This window comes from Halichoerus grypus, chromosome 1, assembly GCF_964656455.1.
Source record: "Halichoerus grypus chromosome 1, mHalGry1.hap1.1, whole genome shotgun sequence".
Taxonomy (NCBI): Eukaryota; Metazoa; Chordata; class Mammalia; order Carnivora; family Phocidae; genus Halichoerus; species Halichoerus grypus.
In genome coordinates, this window is record NC_135712.1 from 185574492 (window position 1) to 185591915 (window position 17424).

The window sequence follows — 17424 nt, forward strand, 5'->3', positions numbered from 1 at the left end:
ATGGTGGTATAGAAAGATAGAACCTAGATGCTTGGTGGTTTGTACAAAATGCCATGTTGGCCCTAGACCATTATACTTAGGTTATTATTACTAGCTGCCCAATTCTAATGCAATGCATTTCTTACACCCACTGTTTTTATTTTCAGTAATAATATCTGACAATTATATATGGCCTTACGGTTAACAGTGTATTTTCATTCTGTCATCACCTTTATTCCTCACAATGCTGCAAGATGAGTACAATTATCCTAGTCTTAGAAATGAAGACAAGGAAGCCCAGAGAATTTAGATAACTTCGTCACAGTTGCAGACTGAACATCTGTTATAGTCAAGATTCAAACATTAAATATCAAATGCAGTTTCCCTCTTCTACACTGTAGACAAATAGTAACATAGTTGTGGTTTGAATGGCTATCCCAGAAGTGGAGAATCTTTTTTCTTTTTTTTTTTAAAGATTTTATTTATTTATTTGAGAGAGAGAGAATGCGAGAGAGAGAACACATGAGAGGGGTTAGGGTCAGAGGGAGAAGCAGACTCCCCGCCGAGCAGGGAGCCTGATGCGGGACTCGATCCAGGGACTCCAGGATCATGACCTGAGCCGAAGGCAGTCGCTTAACCAACTGAGCCACCCAGGCGCCCCCTTTTTTTTTTTTTTAAGTAAGAATCAATGACCTACTAGAGCACCATTGGCCATTCCCAGGCTAGCTTAAAAAAAGTAGAGTTTTATTAAGGTTTCAGGAGGGGTTTTTGTTGTTGTTTTTCTTTCTTGTGGATACCTACAATATGTTCGACTCACATCCTTTTTAACGTTAGAAGAGAAAATCAGACACCTGCTAGTACATAAGTGACTATTTTTAAATGTTCTTCGCTTCTGGATTATACCCAGGGATTTAAGAAGGAGACAAGAAGGGAGCAGAGGAAAAGATGTATAAAGAAAGGGCAAAATTTTTGGCACACGGATGGAGGGAATATGGAAAGGACTAGCAGAGTGAGACCTGTAAATATTTTGAAGAACATATCAGTGAAAGTAGATGACTTGGCGCAATATGCTATTTGCCAGAACCATCAAAGACAGAGCTAGAGCTGGGTGGTTGTCTTCATGTCCTTGGAAGTAGTCTTTAGGTATTTACAGGCCTCCTACTGTTTTACCTTTTTAAAGAGAGTTTGCCAAAGAAACTGATGATATAAGTTTCTGACAGTGGTGTGCTGGAATTGGCTGACCTCACAAGATCCCATTGGTCAGTTTTCAGGAATTCTGTAAGCCAGTTGTTAAAGTCAGCCTTTTTTTTTTTTTTTGAGAATGCAAATTTCTTTTTTTTAAATTCAATTAGCCAACATATAGTACATCATTAGTTTTTGATATAATGTTCAATGATTCGTTAGTTGCATGTAACACCCAGTGCTCATTCAGCCATTTTTAAAGCTTAATTGTATAAACTTAACTTATATTAAAATCAAAGGTGATAGGTACTCAGAACTCATCCCTTCATAATTACTTTCCTGTGTTTCACTGTTATCTGTACGCTTGGGTTTATTTCTTCTGTTATATCCATGTGGTGGCAATACCATATAATGGATGCTACTCTGCATCTCTTCCCAGTCCCACATCCAATGATGTCACATGGGTAGCTAGAAATCATCCACAGCGGGATTGTTTCCACCATGGAAATGGGCAAGGGTACAAATTTAGGAATTTGATTTATTGTTCTTTGTAGTGTTTTTGTCTGCCTCGGATGGCTCTTGCATTATTTTAACTTTGCATTATGGTCACTTGCATACTTGTCTTATATACTGTACTCAAATATAACCTTCATCCGGAGATCATTTCTTATTTGTATGCATGTCCTTTCCCCACAAGCACTTGACCTGTTCCGTGCATATAGGAGACGGCCCTTTCCAGTCTGCTCAGGCTGCCATAATAGAACACCACAGACTGGGTGGCGTCAACAGCAGATTCTATTCCTTCACAGTCCTGGAGGCAAGAAGTCCAAGATCTAGGTCCCGGCAGGGTTGGTTTCTGGTAAGGCCTCTCTTCTTGGCCTGCAGACGACTGCCCTCTGCGTATGTCTTCACATGGCTCTTTCTCTGTGCGTGCACGCTCCTGGTGTCTCCTCCTCTTCTTATAAGGACGTCAGTTCTTTCTGATCACAGCCCCACCCTTCTGACCTCATTTAAATGTAATCCTCTCTTTAAAGGCTCTGTCTCCAAATACAATCACTTTGGGGTTTAGGGCTTCAGCATGTGAACAGGCGGGCACAATTCAGTCCATGACATAGGCATTTATGACTTAGGCATTCGATGGCTTCAGAGCTAAAAAACAGAGCCTTCGCTGCGTGCCTGCCTCTGTACTATGGCATTATACCCTTTGATCCTCATGGCAGTACTTTAAAGTGAGTGTTATTGTCCCCATTTTACAGATGAAGATATTGACTTCTTAAGAAATATAGAGTAACTTGCCCAACTGTGTACAGATGGAAAGTGTTCAATCCGGTATTCAGACCCAAACAATATGATTCCAGAGTCCAAACACTTAACCACTATAGGAAACTACCATCCTGCTTTTTCCATGCATATGTATGTGTATATTTTGTCTAAAGGCAATATTGAAACTGTTACCAAAAAAAGTAAGCAACTGTTGAGGAATTTTTAGCAGGGCATGTATGCAAATGTGTAGACATTCTGCAAAGAGTGTTTTGGTAAAATTGGGGTAGGGGAGTCTTTATGTAATTGTAGTTTGAAGGGGAAGTGTTGAAACTCCAACTTTTTTCATTTCTGGGACCTCTTCTTCAAGACAGGATACAATAACTGCCAGGTAATGCTCCAAACTAAATGGAAAGTATTTTCTTTTTTTTTTTTTTTTTTTAAAGATTTTATTTATTTATTTGATAGCACAAGTAGGCAGAGTGGCAGGCAGAGGGAGAGGGAGAAGCAGGCTCTCCGCTGAGCAGGGAGCCGGACGTGGGGCTCAATCCCAGGACCCCAGGATCATGATCTGAGCCGAAGGCAGCTGCTTAACCAACTGAGCCAACCAGGCGCCCCTGGAAAGTATTTTCTAACTAAACATTGAAGTTTAATATTCTAATATTCTCAGTAAAAAATTTAAATAACTTAAAGGTTTGGAAGGAGTGAGTATGTGGAGCTAGGAGGCATATAAGAAGAACAACTCATGCGATTTGCGATTACAGGAACTACTTAGGACATAATGTGATTATTTTCTGTAATTTGAACAAAGTTGACTCAACTTGGAAGAAATTCTATAGCTTCAAATACAAATGGGCGTTGTTTTTGCCCCTTCCTCTTAAAGGAATAGTCCCTCGTCAGTTATTCCATTCATCTTTCTAACTTGCTCCTCCATCCCCCCACATCAGGAATCTTCAGTGACAAAGCAGGTGCTTTGATGAGATGAAAGGGAAGCTCTGTGAGTTTTACTCTGGTTCCTCTGGAAATCTCACTTGTATTCCCTTGCCCCATGTATCTGTCCAAATCCTTCCATAAACCAGAGAGGCAGAAAGGTGAGATTTGAACACAGCATGCATTCACTCAGCAAACATGTGTTGAGCACCTGCTAGGTATAAGACACTCATCTGGGGGTAGATAGTCAACCAAATCCCAGGTATTCACATTCTAAAGGAAGAGAGAGACAGTGAATGAATAGATTATGCATCAGCAAGTGGTAAGTTCTTTGAAGAAAAGCAGGTTAAGTGTTTACCAGTTTCAGTGCTATTGACATTTTGAGCTAGGTTATTCTTTACTATGGAAGCTATTTTCTGCATGGTAGGAGATTTAGCAGCATCCCTGCCCTCAACCCACCATACGCAAATAGCATGCATGTTTGTACATACACACACACTCACCCCAGTCGTGACAACCAAAAATGTCTCCGACATTCCTGAATAACCCCTGGGGGTCAACATTAGCCCCATTTGAGAAGCACTGGTCTCAAGAGTAAGAGGTGATGAAGGTGCTGATTTATTAGGGTAGTCCTCTCTGATAAGGATTTATTAGGGTAGTCCTCTCTGATGAGGTGACCTTTGAGCAAAGACTGGAGGAAGTGAGGGTGGGCAATCGCATAAATGTCGGGGGGAAAGAATGTGCCTGGCAAAGAGAATGGCTAGTACAGAGGCCCTGAGGTGGGAGGAATAGCAAGGAGGCCACTGGGAGCAGAACTGAGCCACAGGAATATAGTAAGCGATATGATCTGGCAAGTGTTAAGGAGACATGATCTTGATCATATAGTGAAGACTTTGGCTTTGAATCAGAGGGGAATGGGAAGCCATGAAAGGCTTTGAGAAGAGCAGCGACATGACCTGGTTAATATTCAAATAGGGTAGGTCTTTTTGCTGAATAGAGAATCAGATGCAGGGAACAAAGGTGAAAGCCAGGGTCCAGAAGCAGCTGTGGCAATAAATCCCATGAGCACTTAGTCCTGGCTGGACGGTCCTACAGGGGTGGGGGAGGGTGACTGGATTCTGGGTATGTTTTGAACCTACTTCTGATATGGTTTAATGTTGAATCAGACATTGGGTGCCAGAAAAAAAGAAAGAAAGAAAGAAAAAGCCTTTGAAATATTCTTCTTTGAAAATACTGCATGTGAGCTTTTATTTCTGATTTTTGATCCTAATCCTATGGGAGTTAAAGCACCATGGAGACATTATTTAGGCATTAGGTATTGGACTGTTATTTCCTACATTACTTCCTGAGTAAACCAATTAAAATTATAATGTGGGTCTTCAGGAGAAAAGGAAAGGAGCCAAACTTGGTACAATTTTACCTCTTAGATGCCACTTAACACCACTCTTCTCCTCTTGCTTGGGTAATGAAATTCTGGCAAGTGGGGGCACAGCAAACAAATGGGCCCTTAAAAGCAGCCCATCACCACTTGCTTATGGCTGTAATGCTTCCCAATTGTTCTCTAGGTCTCCATTTCAGAACTAGTGTGCACTTTTCATAAAAACCACCACGTGCCACAAATTCAGGCAGCATCTTTCCCTTCTTTGTAGCACTGGCCTTCTGAGACCTCACTAGATATTGCCTTCCTGAATCGAGGTAGATTAACCGAGGTTCCAAGCTTCTCAAACTGCAGGAGAGGGAGAGTGTGAAATAAAGGTCTAATCTTCTAGTTAGTCTCTGGGTTAAGATGGGCTTTTATAAAGCCTTTCAAATGTGTCACATCAGAGATTATACTTCAGGAGTTTTTACCTTCACCTTGTGGAGTCATGTTTGCCTTCTTCTTAAACCAGTGTTTCTCCTCGTGTGGTATGAGGTGTTTATTAAGAATATAGAATTCTGGGCTTTTTTTTTTTTTTCAGACCCAGAAGAATGAAAATGGAGATAATGTTTAATGAAGACCTCAAATGATTCTGCAGTGTTCTAACATTTGAGAACCATTGCTGTATCATTTAGGAATGGCATTCAGTTCCTAGTACCCGAGACTGTAAATAAAAAAATCATTTCTTTCTCTCGTTGGTAAATGAAGTTCGGAGATAGGCAATCCAGAGCTGGTTTGGTGTTCCATGGTACAATAAGGAACTTCATGGTACAGGATGGCTGCTGGAGCTCCAGCCATTGTTTTTACATTCCAGACAGGAAACAGTAAGAAGGGGGAATGGGCAAAAAAAAAAAAAAAAAAAAAAAAGGCCTTTGCCAACTGCTCAGCCTCCCAGGAGTCACATGCTACGTGTCATTGGCCAGAATTTAATTGCTTGGCTACTCATAGCTACTAGGGAGATGTAAAAATATTGTTCTAAGCTGGGCATATTGATGCTTCAAGTAAGATTTTGGTATTCTTATTAAGGGAGAAAAGGAAAATGGATGCAGGTAGATAGCCATGTCTGCCACAACTCCCTTATACCATCATTCCATGGAGTTGTGGAAAGACCGTTTCATTTGGAGTACCTCATATTTTACCTACTGCCAGTTCATTTGGGACCATATGTTGGTCATTTTATGGAGCACACCGAAGGAAAACGTGTTCATCATGTATGTGGTCAGTCATACATATTGGGAATCTACTATATCTGGTTTTTTAGTTCTTTCCCATCCATCTGCCAGTCTCTCTTTTTCTTGATAAAGAAGGCCAAGAATCCACGAAAAACAAAGGAGAGGATAAGGGAGCCAAGTCCAAAAATGGCTCTCCCCCTATTTAGCTGTGTGATGCTCAGTCTAATGAGTACAATCTACCAGCCTCCAGGGCATGGGGAGGGTTTACGAGATACCGTATATAAAAACACCCTGCCATAACAGCCACTCTGTAAATAAATATGTTCATTGATTCCTTCCTTCATTTAGAGGGTGAAGGACAATTCAATCTGAGATCAGCCAAGAAAGTCTGACTTCTTTGTTGGGTTCGCACTCTTAAGAACACAGGATGCTTTTGATACGGAAAATGTCCCACCCAATAATAGGAGCACTTTGCCTTTAGAATGGCTTATCCTTACCAGAGCTGATGGAATCCCCCTTCTTTAAGCATGTATGTAGGTGTGGCAAGAGATACCTGCAAAATTAAGTGAGATTCAACAAGTTCCCTCCCCTCCTCTGGGCCTCCTGGATCTCCGGCGTGTGTAGGAATAGCATCATTTACCTGGCACCCTCAAGGCGTTGGCTATTGAGGGAAAACTGCTGGATGACTCTAAGGCTCTCAAAATGTGCTCCCTGGACCACCAGCAGGGGCATCAAAGGAGAAGGTGGTACAAATGCGAACCATCGGTCCCCACCCCAGGGCTGTGGAATCAGAAAGGTGTTTTAAGAAGCTGTCCACGTGGTTCTGATGCGAGCTAAAATTTGAGAACCACTGCTCTAAATGAAGCACTTTGCACTTTTTTTTTTTTTTAAATTAGCACACTTTTCTCACCAACAGGGAGTCACTTGACTCCCTCCCTCCCATCTCTGCCCAGGCAGATACGCTGTCAAATGTGCAGTTCCTTCTAACAAACCCAGTCTTTCCAACTGGGCGAGGCCTTGCTTTGTAGATTTTATTTGCACACCGACTAAAGCTCTAACAATCCCTCTGACACAGACTGAAGCTCTTACCAAACCTCGCTGTGGGGAGTGACACCATAAATAAAGGCCTTCAGCTATCTCATTTTCCTGAGCCAGTTGATTGTGTGCAAAATGCTTTTGTTTGGGGAAAGTGTACCTCTTACAGCTCAACCCAGGGTGCAGTATCGCAGGGCACCTCTACCTGAGTAATGAGTACATGGAACCAAGTTTCTAGCACATGCCATAGTCCTTTTGGAGAATGATACTCAGTATACACAGGAGGAAAAAGTGATCACCATAGCACGTATTGCTTGGTCATGGTCATCATTGACAAAATTCTATTGGATATGATTATTTGCTTGTGAAAATTAACGAGAGAAGCATGGTTGGACAAAAATGAGCGATCTGCAGGATTTTCAGTGGTGGTGCCAAATTTAATTTCCGTAGTGCCAGAAAGTACACTAAATACTTTCCCCTTACCGTTGGTTTGCTCAGTGTTTGTTTTGGGCTACACAGTAGTTTTATTTTGGAGGATGCCAAAGGAAACTACATGCAGCAGTTCTTTGTCGAGCCAGACCCAGATTGGGAATTCAAGAGGGGAGCTTCTCCATCCTTCCCATCCCTTTGCTCAAGGAAGAGCTTGGACTTCCCAAGCTCTTGAACACCAGGAGGAGACACAGAATCCAAGTGATGGAAGGACCAAGGGAAGTGGTGAAGGACCAACTCATTCCCCATCCTCCGAGCAAGCCGGATCACCTGCCATGTGACATGGGGACGATTTGGGAGGTTGTTAGTTAATATTAGCTGATTTGGTTTCAAAATGGTGCATTTCACTAGGTAAGTTTTTAAGTCATCCACCAAACTGTTGACTGCCTTCTGAGAGGAATTATTTTTAGTACATTCTGTATTCAAGGAATTATTGGATGCTGGTAGGAAGGACGTATTTTCTGCGGCTGTGATCAGTAGGCTTGAATTATAAAAGGCAACACAAGATGCCCAGCCAGGAAAGATAGAGCTATGTTCTTAAAGAGTAGTCAGAAGAATTAAAAGTCTTTAAGATGGAACTCAGCTTGCCAGGGTATTTATTAAGCTCCTGGTCCTTGGAGGTCTCCAGTCATGGCCACCTCTACTTTGCCCAGCCCTGACGTCTCAAAACAGGATGGAACTTCTCCGATCCAGTCTGCAGGTGTGGACCTTGCCCAAGATGGGGTAGGCAGGGTCCTTCTCTGGTGACTTGGGAATGGAGCCAAGTGAGTCAGTCTAGGATGGCCGTGAAAGGAGGTTGTGTAAGTTCAGGAGCTGTGGGAAACCTTAAACTTTGAGAAGCTAAGGAACAGATCTGCTGAGGAAGAAGACTAGGGCAGAGATAAGAGGACACTGGACCTAGAGAGATGAGAATCCCTTACCAGTCACCTTTCAGTAGCTGGTGCCGTTTCCTTCTGAGACCTTACAATTCTGTTGGGTTTCTCGAGAGAACACCACATCTTTGTAAGAATCTGCTTTTTTTTCCCTCTGAAATCAAACTAGCTTAAATAACATCCCACCCCTTCCCCCACCCCACCGCCACCTTCTTTCTTAGACTAAGGTAGTTGGAGGCCTCCAGGTTTGGTCTCACTCTGCAAGCTGTTAGTGTGGTTCTGCCTCTCAAAATGGAAGAGAGGCCAGGAAAATCTGGATTGTTCCCTTGGGAGCCTGCGGGCCGGATAATAGACTCACTGCTATGTATTCGTGCTACGGATTGTTGTTGAGGGCCAAGTGCTTCTTCGCCTTCACTCTCGTTTGATTGCCACAATCCTGTGATAAGGCTTCTGAGAGGTTCTGGAACTCACTCAGGAACACAGAGATGGGAAGTGACAGAGCCGCGAATGGGGGTTCAGGAACAGCTGACCCAAGCTGCAAAAGAGGCAAGGAAGATTCCAGCCAGGCTCAGCCTTGGCCAGTGTCAGCGAAAGCTGGGCTCAAGGTGCCAAGTCACACGGGCTCTCAGGGATGCCCGTGCCCTGGGCGGCAAAGAGGGGTGTGTGAGTCCTGACGGGCAATTCAGGAGACAGCCCATTGCACTCAAATTGGACTCCCCTGTCAAGAGTCTCCAGTGATTTCCTTTCTTATTAGCATCTGTCCCCAAGGTTCTGTCACTAGCGTGGGAATGACAGAGGGATGCTGCAGCAAGGCTTTGCTAGAAGCAGTCTGTCAACTTGGGGGGTGAGGCCCATTCCCCAAGACACAGGCCTCTGCTTTCCGCCTGCACTTACCTGCTGCAGCGTACGATGCACGGATTCCTCTGAGCATAAAGTGGGGTGCCGGTCTCTGATGGGCCCATGGCCAGCTCCTCATCCCAAACTAACTCATGATCTGGCTTTCATTTCTTCTCAGAGAAAGGGCTGGTAACCTGTGGGCTGCTTTCAAAACCCGGAACCCTTCCTTCGCATCCCAGGACGTGGCTCCCTGCCAGGTGCCTCTAGGGAGGGGTTGCAGGGCCCCGTCTTGAGAAAGCCAGCTAGTCTATGAGCAGTCTGTTTATGGTTGCCTTTGGGCTCTGCTTAAGACAGTAATACACACACGATGGTGAATGGTTACAATCATGTGTTACGAAAATAAAAGTGGCCTTCACATTTTTTTTAAGGCCTTGTCATTGCAAAGCCTTTCCCTCCCCCCACCTTTTAAAAAAGTTATGATTTCGTTTCTGGAGATCAAAGTAGACAGAGCTTCTGTAGCTCTTTGCCCCAGCCTTCCCAAAAAATGTATTCATGTCCAGGGCTCCCTAAACTCAAGGGAATTAGACCAAGTTTGTGGAGTGGAACAAATATAATGAATTTAGAGCCTCAAGTCTTCTGTCTTCTGTGTCTTGTTGAATGAATGCCTTGTTTCGCAAGAGCTGGTCATGATGCTAAGAGATAGTTGAAAAGAATTTTCCATGATGTCATCTGAGCTTGTGGGATTTTTTTTTTTCCCCTCTCCTGTATAATAGCATACCTTCTGTTTTGGCCAGTTTTTCCTGACCCTAGTTTTGCATACAGCTGGATAGTAGAATGTCTGTTTTCTTTTCTCAGGCAAAATTAGATGCCTTCCCAAGTCTTTGTTAGAGTTGAGTCAGCCCCAGAAAGTGCAAGAGTATGTCCTAAGAGCCGTAAACAGGAGCATTCTGGGATGTGCAAAACTACTCCTGTCAATGATAATTTTTAATTACATACTCAGTATCCCAGATGTAGTGACTCTCTTTTCGGACAGATGGGAACTGCTACCTGCCCTTATAAAGTGCTCCAAACCTAGAGGGCTTTTACTGTAGGTGGAGGCTGAGGGACCCAGCAGCTCAGCGAGTGCCAGAGCCTGGCCCTGACTCCAGGGTGAGGCAGGCACTGACAGATCCCGTTGACTAGGGAGGCACGGTGCATGCCAGAGACTCACAGAGAAAATGGTAAAGTTGCCCTGTCTCTCTCTCTTTCTCTCTCTCTCTCGGGGCGGGGGGGAGCCTGCCGACAAAGCTCTACCCTCTGGGTTCCCCCGCCTATTTGCCGAATTCTCTTTTTCTAGGAAAGTTTGCTGGCTTTATTTTTCCCTTGCCAGAGAAGGAAAGCCCCAAGATACGGGTGACTCGCCCCACTCTTTCTTCAAGGATGAATTTGTCTGCTTGCAGTGAGAACCGCAGATGCTGTTGAGTTGCAAAGGGTGGAAAGGACAGGAAGTCAAATGTGTGCTGGAATCCTCTTCCCAGGGAGTGGGAACTGCCAAGTGACCCATGCGCTTTCCTCCTGCAGGTTCACCAGTACTACAGCTGTCTCCCAGAGGAGAAGGTTCCTTACGTCAACAGTCCTGGAGAGAAACTTCGAATCAAGCAGCTACTACACCAGCTGCCGCCACATGACAATGAGGTAAGGGGCTCGCAGGGGCCTTATGAAGGCTTGTCTTAGAAGCTTCTGTGAATTGTTACCCTCTTCATAATCAGAATGCTGTGATCGGTGAGGTCTCTGAAGAAAAACTCTGGCCCTTCATTTTAGGATTTAGCTTCCTTAATTAGAGCCAAAAGAAACGGCCCGACACTTTCTGGAGAGTGTTACCGAGAAGCAGATCTCATTATGGACTGGATTCACCTCTGTGCCTGGCGCTACTAGCCGTTTTGGGGTATCCAGGGAGCCCTAAAAGTTAAAAGCTCAAGCCCAGGTTTTCCTAGTTGAAGAAGAATGTGCTGGTTGCCTGAGTCCCTTAGCTGATTGCAATTCCCTGGGCCAGTTCAAGGTCAAGCCCTGCAAAAAACGTTGTGACTCTCTGGCATTTTCATGTTAAAGAAGTGTGCAAGTTTTCCACGTTATGCTGCAATAGAAGTCACATATCCAGATTTGCAGCTCTGAACGGCTGTGTTTTTGTCATTGAAAGGCCAACTTTGCAGGGTCATCATTTGAACACGTGGACAGATGGCTTGCAGGCTGTCCTTTTTTTCCTGAACCTCAATAGAAGTCACAGTAATTAGGCATTTCTTATCTTTGAAGTCAAATTGCTCATAAAGGGCAGTCCATGAATACATTTTTAAAAGATCACCCTGCTTGAAGGGCTTAGGTTTGTAAAGTAGAAATTAATTTTTAAGTATCTGGTTTTTAAAAATAGTTATCCTCTAGAATTGAATTGTCCACTTAACTGATTGCATTTTAAACAATTTTAAATCGAAAGGAGAAATAAGCCCTCTAAAGAGCTGGACCCCAGCTCTCTACCGACTGCTCCCACCCACAAGCCAGATCTCTGGGCAAATTGAGTAGGTGCTATTTTAGTTTTTATCTTCCCATATTCAGATCAAAAGGGATAATTCAACAGCCTCAAAAATAAATTTGCATAAGTGAAGCAAAAGCTTAAAAACTGAAGCAAGTCCCTAGAAAGAGAGCCATGATTTCCTGTCGCCCATTTCTGACTTCATAAAACAAATACTAACAGTGTTTTCTCCTTTAAACCCGAGAGCAAGCACTGTAACCCGATGCCCAGTTAACTAATTTGGAAGTGAAAATGCGGGTTTTTACAAGCAGGAGGGGAGTGCCTTTCTTTAAAAGCATATCCATAAAATGTCAGTGGTGTAAGCGTACATTCTGGGCTAGTCAGGTCACAGCGGTGGTGCTTACGGGGACATCCACAGGACGGCTTTCTTTCAACACTTTTTTACTTGATAGAGCAAGGTGATCTGTTCTCTGCTTTTAACGATTTATTCTGTTTACAGTTAACTGTAGTTTTTTTGAAAAGAGGCCATTCAAATTCTCTTCTTCCTGTTGGAGAGAATTCCTTCCAAGTGACCCAGTGGGCAGATTTCGCCCACTTGAACATGGTCCTTTTGAGGACAAAGAGTGGTTCTAAAGTCAGTAACTGATCATTCCCTCTTTTGCTCAGATGAAGCAGCTGAGACATACCCAGCTGCAATGGTTTTCCAGTTAGGATGCAACAGTTCTGATCCAAAGATTTCCCACTAAGTGTCATATAACAAACCATCTGAGCATTTCACCTAACCTTTCCACTGTTACTGCAAAGAAAGACAGGACATGGGATGAGGTCCGTGTTTCCCAAAGCCTGACAGACACAGGACTTTGGGTGGTGCAGAGACATGATAGTAAGTGAAAGTGAGCCACATAACAAGAGAATCACTCACTCCCTTTTAAATTGTGCTTCATTCCTCCAGGTGGAGTGGTTGAATCAGCCCCAGGGGGTGGGGGGTGGGATTTCAGTTTGGGCTAGCAGTTTTCTCACACCTCTCCAACTCATACCAGTCTCCACTTTTAAGTAACCGTGTTAAGAATCTCTGTTTCAGGATCTCCCCTGAGCAGAAGTAGCTAGAATCTAACAACCTGATTTCGTTCTCACATTGTTTCGTTTTACGGTCACCTTCTGGTTTTTGTAGGTGGTACTGACTTTTAATTTATAATCATAATATACTTTCTTTTTAAATAAATGTATTCAAGTTTTAAAACGTGAGACCATTTTAAAAACAGTATTAATAATAGTTCGAGACTATGGCAGAATTCCCGTGGTATGTGTTAATAAGGGGGAAAGACTGGGAAATGCTGGATTTGAGTGTCCATAGTGTCCCTCCTTAATGCCATGAGTTTTTGTGTTTAACAAGAAAGCAAATATCTTACGCAAGTAGATGGATTAGCCAAAGCCCAGTGGGCCGCCCTTTCCCTCCTGCACACAGATAAACATGCAGGGACTTCCGTGAAGCAGGGCACGTACCTCTGGACCAACTCCTTCGCCTCAAGCCTTTGGCTCCCCATTTTCCCAAAATGAGGTGGGAGAACAGAAGCTGGGAGCCCTCTGACCACTGTTCTGGCTCGCTGGCCTGGAGCCATCCTTTGGTGTCAAGGATCACGCACATGGACACAAGGAGGTGAACGTATCAGGACCCCGCAATCCATTTGAAGATCCACATCATTTTTAAAGTAGGAAAAAGTCCCAGATCTTGACTAGCGCCAGAGCTCCCCGACGTGATGTGGATCTTCGTGGGGCAGCGGAGCAGATAGTAAGGCTGAGGGACTGTTACAGAACCCTGAGCCTGCTCATGACTTGGGCTCTGGACTTCGGCACCTTTAGAAGGCTCTTTTGTCTGAGGGAGAGACACGTTCACCAGCCTCGAGCCCGCTGGTGGGCCAGCGCAGGCCAGCGCTGTAAAGCTGAGTGGGAGCACATTTAACGAGAAAACTCTGGGGTGTGGGCTCCAGAAATCCCACGGAGCGAGGGCGACGACCTCCATGACATTCTCTGTGTCTGTCCAGGTTCGATACTGCAACTCCCTGGATGAGGAGGAGAAGAGGGAGCTGAAGCTCTTCAGCAACCAGAGGAAACGTGAAAACTTGGGTCGAGGGAATGTCAGGCCCTTCCCAGTCACGATGACAGGAGCTATCTGTGAACAGGTGAGCATGGATTCCAGGGAGCGGGGAGGAATTGTGTTGGTGTCCTGTCACGCATTCATTCCTGCAACAGCTGTTTCATAGAGTGCCTACCATGCGCCGGGCACAGTTCTAACTCTTGGCGATACAGCGGTGAACAAAAGATTTGACAGCTTTTGATTTTGCCCTTGTAAGGAGGTCCATTCTAGGGGAAAAAGTCAAACAATAAAATAAAGAAGAAAAAATATAGCAGGGAAGGAGGCTGCAAGCACTGGGGGGTGTAGGGGGCTTGCAATTTTCAGGAAAGTAGCCGGGCAAGGCACCACTTAGATGGTGGCCTCTGGGGGCGACTGGGTGGCTCAGTCGGTTAAATGTCTGCCTTCAGCTCAGGTCATGATCTCAGGGTCCTGGGATCGAGCCCTGTGTTGGGGGGGTGGGGGTGAGGGCGTGGTCCCTGCTCAGCAGGGAGTCTGCTTCTCCCTCTCCCTCTGCCCCTCCCCAACTCGTGCTCTCTCTCGCTTACACTCTGTCTCTCAAACAAATAAATGAAAATCTTAAAAAAAGAAGAAGGTGGCCTCTGCGCAAAGGTTTGCAGGAACTGAGGGAGTGCGTCCTGCAGATCACAGAGGGTGGAGGGAACAGGCAGCTCAAAGGCTTGGAGACAGAAGCGTTTTCTGTTGTGTTCAAGGAACAGCACGTTGGCCATTGTGACACGGCAGAGGGAGTGAAGGGAGAGAGGTAGCAGGTGAAGTCAGAGTTCATGGAGGGCCAGTTGTATAAGCCATTGGAAGGAGATGGGGAGCCATTTGAAGGATTTAAGCACAGGAATGACATGGTGGATTTATGTTTTAAAATGAGTCCTTTGGAAAATGGAATTTGCCTGGACCATGGGATCATCCCAGCACCATTTAAAGGGGTGGTAAAGGGTCATCTCCTTGGGTTTGAGGGTTCTTTAGTGAAATGCATGTGCCACCCCGCCCCCCTGCATTCTCCCCAGGGCCTCACTGAGTTGGGTCTGGGGGTTGTTTTTCCTCTTACTCTCCTGCAGAGAGCTCAGGGCATGGTAGCAGAAGGTTTTAAAGAAAGAAAGGTGGAAATGCAGCCTGCCTGGGTTCTCCCTGCCCCTCCTCTTAGCCACAGAGCCTTCTGGTGCTGATCATCATTTTTGGCACTGCTCTTGGCTGTGCTGCTCTTTGAAAAGCCTCATCCAGTTCCTTAAGCTCTTAAGGAAACCATTCAGGTGCTGAAGATACATGAACTGGCTCAGTGAGGAGAAATCGAGATACTACCTGAGGAGAGTGGGTGCCATTTGGTGGCCCTTTTTTGAGATTTCAAAGGCATGGGGTGAGAAGGTTCAGGTGGGTGGAATGGAGATGCTACTTAATAGGGGAACCACAGGATCAGAGAGTGGGCGGTGGAATCTTCACCCTTGATACTCACCCTTGAGATGCAGGTGGTCAGTGGTTAAGATGTGAGATTCAGGAAAAGAAAAAAGGAGAGGGGTTCCTGAGTGTCTCAGTTGGTTGGGCAACTGATTCTTGATTTCAGCCCAGGTCAGGATCTCAGGGTCCTGGGACTGAGCCCTGCATCAGGCTCTACACTCAGTGGGATTCTGCTTGAGGATTGTCTCTCCCTCTGCCTCTGTCCCTCACCCGCCCACACTCTCTCTCTCTCTCAAAATAAATAAATAAATCTTTAAAAAAAAACAGGGCTCCTGGGTGGCTCAGTCGGTTAAGTGTCCAATTCTTGGTTTCAGCTCAAATGTGATATCAGAGTTGGGAGATCGAGCCCTGCGTTGGGCTCCCTGCTCAGTGTGGAACCTGCTTGAGTTTCTCTCTCCCTTTGCCTCTGTCCCTACTCCCCCACCCCACTCTCTCTCTCTCTCTCTAAAATAAATAAATAAATACTTTTAAAAATGCTAACAGCAGTTTAAAAAATAAGTAAAAAGAAAAGATGTGAGATTCGGTGTCCTCGCATCAGGAATTTTGTCCCTCTGAGATCCGTCTCCTGGAACCAGCCCAGCTGCGCTCTTTTAAGGAAAAAGGAAGGTTGGACATTTCATGAGCGGGTGTCAAAAGTTGTGTAGAATAGGGACAGGAGCACGGAGGCAGAGAAGTTTGACTCATGTTTCTGCCAGATGACCTTGACCATGTTATTTTTCCTCCATTTTGTCATCTGCAAAATGTAGGTGACAAATGCCTACATCATGGAATTAAGGTGAGGATTACATGGGATTCTGTATTGTTAAAGCAATTGAACAAAGAGGCCATTACACTGAGATGTCTCTGATAGCTTTATAACCTATGTGAGCAAACCAAAACCTAAGCCAAGGGCAGTGTCTTAGCATTGAGAAAATGACACTTAAGACCAACCAATTGCCAATAGGCAAGTAGGCTTTCTCAAATAAGGCAACCACTTAAGCTACAGCCGGTCAATTAATTTCCTTGCTTTGCATCCCTGTCTTCTCTATAAGCACCTCCCTCCTGGCTCCAGGTAGGTGGAGCCCTCCTAACCACCTTCAGTTTGGTGCTGCCCAACTTAAATCTGTATTTGCTCAAATAAACCCTTGAAATTTTTAATGTGCTTCCATTTATCTGTTATCACTGTGTCTATCCCAGGTCTACCAACGTTATAAAAGGCAAGGATACTACTTTCTGCAACAGTATTTTTCTTTTGTCTGGTCACTACCTTAATGAGCTCCCAGAGACTGTTCCATGAGACCTTTACTTCATTTCCTATGAAACGTTTAATCCTGTATGATGGCCGGGGTGTGGGAAAGATTTAGAGGTATCTTTTCTACTCTTTAGACATTGTCCCCAGAGCCAGCCACTCATTTAGGCCATGGAACTAGATCCTCAGCCCGTGAACCTCATGGCCAATGCCATGGTCAGCAGAGAGCCTTTCCCAGGACCCAGCACCCTCACACTTTACTCCTCCCTCAGAGGCCCAGCCTCAGCCATAACATGGGTTTTCAGAGATGCTGCCTTGTTCCTTTCTGCTTTGGGAAAGGAACTTTGGAACATGAGCGAGAAGATAGGAAGGGGAGAGAAGCCCTTTCCATGGTGTGGCCTTAGAAGTGGTACCTTTTCAGTCAAGACTAGGTAAAAAGATGTTAGAGAAAGCAGACTGAAAATATGCCTGAAAGGCTTTGGAGAAATAATTTAAGTACTTTTATGAACCCACTCCCTCTCCCATCTTTTTTTTTTTTTTTTTTTTAAAGATTTTATCCTATTTATTTGACAGAGAGGGAACACAAGCAGGGGGAGTAGCAGGCACAAGGAGAGGGCAGGCTCCCCACCGGACGTGGAAGTCAGTCCCAGGACCCTGGGATCATGACCTGAGCCAAAAGCAGACGCTTAACCGACTGAGCCACCCAGGCGCCCCTCCCTCTCCCATGGTACAGCGCCCCTAATGCACCCCCCACCCCCTTCTCCTTGTGGTGTTACATTCAGCTGTGCCTCCGGATGGAGTTGGGAGCTTCTAGAAGATACGGACACCTTCACCACGGGTCAGCTTGCCCCCTGCCTATAGAGCTTCTGCCAAAGGAGCTTTTCTGTCTTTCCCACCTTGCGAGTCCTGATTTCCTCAGTGA

The 17424-nt window shown here is 45.0% G+C and overlaps 1 protein-coding gene across 3 annotated transcripts in view; it reads left to right on the plus strand.

Moving 5' to 3' along the window:
• Window positions 1-17424, plus strand: part of PRICKLE2 (prickle planar cell polarity protein 2) — a 313543-nt gene that overhangs the window by 245548 nt on the left and 50571 nt on the right. For all 3 annotated transcript variants that reach the window (XM_036117113.2, XM_036117115.2, XM_036117114.2), the window contains 2 exons: window positions 10734-10847; window positions 13719-13856. In XM_036117113.2, the coding sequence (XP_035973006.1) occupies window positions 10734-10847; window positions 13719-13856 (252 nt within the window). The remainder of the gene's footprint in view (window positions 1-10733; window positions 10848-13718; window positions 13857-17424) is intronic.